Source organism: Limulus polyphemus, unplaced genomic scaffold, assembly GCF_000517525.1.
Source record: "Limulus polyphemus unplaced genomic scaffold, Limulus_polyphemus-2.1.2 Scaffold1225, whole genome shotgun sequence".
NCBI classification, from domain to species: domain Eukaryota; kingdom Metazoa; phylum Arthropoda; class Merostomata; order Xiphosura; family Limulidae; genus Limulus; species Limulus polyphemus.
This window is the reverse complement of record NW_013666835.1, coordinates 264867-267481: the sequence shown is the minus strand read 5'-3', so window position 1 is coordinate 267481 and position 2615 is coordinate 264867. Positions and strand designations below refer to the sequence as shown.

The 2615-nt window shown below is 31.9% G+C and overlaps 1 protein-coding gene across 2 annotated transcripts in view; it reads left to right on the top strand.

The window, feature by feature from the left end:
* The window catches only part of LOC106462687 (beta,beta-carotene 9',10'-oxygenase-like), a 22452-nt gene extending 21276 nt beyond the window's left edge, over nt 1–1176 (top strand). For both annotated transcript variants that reach the window (XM_013922634.2, XM_022390014.1), the window contains exon 10: nt 849–1176. In XM_013922634.2, the coding sequence (XP_013778088.1) occupies nt 849–1006 (158 nt within the window). In that variant the 3' untranslated portion in view covers nt 1007–1176. The remainder of the gene's footprint in view (nt 1–848) is intronic.
* The last annotated feature ends 1439 nt before the right edge of the window (nt 1177–2615 follow it).

Sequence of the window (2615 nt, the reverse complement as noted above, 5' to 3'; positions counted from 1 at the left end):
CCTCATTATGTAAACTTTATAATTAGCTGTATTCCCTCATTATGTAAACTTTATAATTAGCTGTATTCCCTCATTATGTAAACTTTATAATTAGCTGTATTCCCTCATTATGTAAACTTTTGCAAAGCGAAAGAATATCTTATTATAGTAAAAAAAAAATTGAGTGTATAAAAAGTATTTAAATAGCTTCGCTAATGACATAGGAGAGTTGTCAAATGTGGGCAAAGAGTCAGTGTTATATTTATAGCCATTAACGGAACGTTTTTTGTTTTGCTACATATCAGAGTTATCTTTTTCGCATTATTAACGATACACATCAGATAAGTCACTGTGTCATCTTCTTAGCATTGTTAAGGACACATGTCAAGTAAGTCTCAGTGTCATCCTCCTTGCATTATTAACGACATTCGTCAAATAATTCTTAGTGTCATCTTCCAATCATTATTAACGACACACGTCAGATAAGTCTCAATATAATCCTCAAGGAACTATTAACGACACACAGTTGTTGTCCACAACTCAACCCAGTAATTAATTTTAAGACTGCTAGGGTTGAATTGTGAACTTATATTTAATTTAGTCAATAATTAAATTGTTATCTTCCAAAGCTCAGAATCCCCCTATCCGCCAACAGAGATCCTGTACTTTTCGTTTCTTGAAATTAAGCAGTATTTTGTTATATATTTCGAAGTTGAATGTTTCGGCGAACTTAGTCTGCGTTAGAACTTAAAATTCGTGATGCACTAGACATAAATATAACAGTTGTCTTTTCGATGCACTAAATACTAATTGAACAGATTACGACTTCAGGACTTACCACGTGTCTTATGCGTCTCATTTATTCTCAGGTGTCGTTTTATCCTCTCTACTTCACGAAGAGAACGAAAATAGAATAGGGATATTGATTTTGGATGGCAAGTCAATGAAAGAACTCGGACGTTCAGAGTTTAAAACCGAGTCTTCTGTACCTGGAAGCTTTCATGGTATTTTTACAGATGTGTGTTAAAGACACGAAATATCTTCAGGAGATTAAGAAGCCTGTTTAACTCTATCATGAAACGATGCAAGTCTGCCCAGAAGTGCTGCCATTCAACAGTAGTTCACGTTGCATAATTACTGTTTCACCAATTTTTGATGATTGACATATATATGTATGAATATACTAATTACTCTTTATTAGTGTGTGTGAGCTTTTTATTCAAAATTACACAAATAAGATATTTTGGGGCAATTTCAAGTTTAGTAAAAAAATCATTAAATGATTTTTTTATGAAACAGTCGTTTGTTTTATTACTTAAACTTGACTGAAAAAAATAAAGGTCGGAAGCCGAATAAGGGAGGTCAGCACCCACTTCACCTTCATTTTAACGACTTTACTTGAGTTTTCGGTCCAAAGTAGCGACTCTTTATAAACAGATAAGTATTCTAAAATCAATTTGGTAATGGGGAAAGATAAAGATATTAAAGTACAAAATTAAACTGTTTATTTCACATTATTTTTTCTTGTATTTTCCCTGATCTACATCATACCTTTGCCCCACTGCACAAAAATCGTCACTCTAATTACCATATTTTGCGGACAAGCATGTTCCCAAATTTATTTTGTTTTTACCTGCCCATGTTTAAGCATGCGCACTTCTGACAAGCTTAATTCACTTCCAACTTTGGCTCAAGACACACGACTATGAAATATTGTGTTTTATTAATTATTGCATCTATAATGTTTACGACAAATATTTTTACTTAAGCAATTAACTAACTAGATGGATTTAGAATAATACACATTTTTATCCCAGTCCAATGTAGTTATGTGTTTCAAGCTTTGTTTCCATTACATTACCAAATAAACACCGATATAATATGTAAACTTCGGTCAGTAGTCTAACTCCAACTGCATAGTCACTAATATGTAACTATATCCCCTACGATCCCATGTCTACAATCATGCATACCTGCGCTTAGTTTTCTTGTTACTCTGACTGCACCGTTTATTTACAAGTAATTTATACTGAATATAATAGTCCATGTTCTTTTAATACAAGTGATTTACTACTAAATAAATAAAATGTTTTGTTGTGTAGCAACTGATTTAATTTATTTGCGGATCAAAATATTCATGGCACTAATCCTGTGGATGCTACTTTCACGAAATCATTGCCAATAAATTATCTACTATTCCGCCAGTGATTCCGTTTAAACTGACGAATTATAATGAGGACATGATGTTAATTTCTACACTCTGATTATATATAAACTTACGTATAATGAGGAGATGATGTTAACTTCTATACTCTGGTTATATATACACCTGGAAAAAAAGTTAAGCACCCCCGTGTTTTTTCAAGTGATTCAGATTCGACGTTCTTGTGACTGATTATAAATTACCATTCAATCTAAACGTGTTTATCAAATGAAATTATGCATTATTGGGCACAAGAAAACAAGATTATCACCGTAAAATAACAATTTTTAATTTACATATCATGACATCAAAATATGGACAGTTTTCACGCTTAAAATTATCTTTAATAAGTATTGTCAGTGAAAGCTGTCCATATTTTGATGTCATGATATGTAAATTAAAAATTGTTATTTTACGGTGATAATCTTGTTTT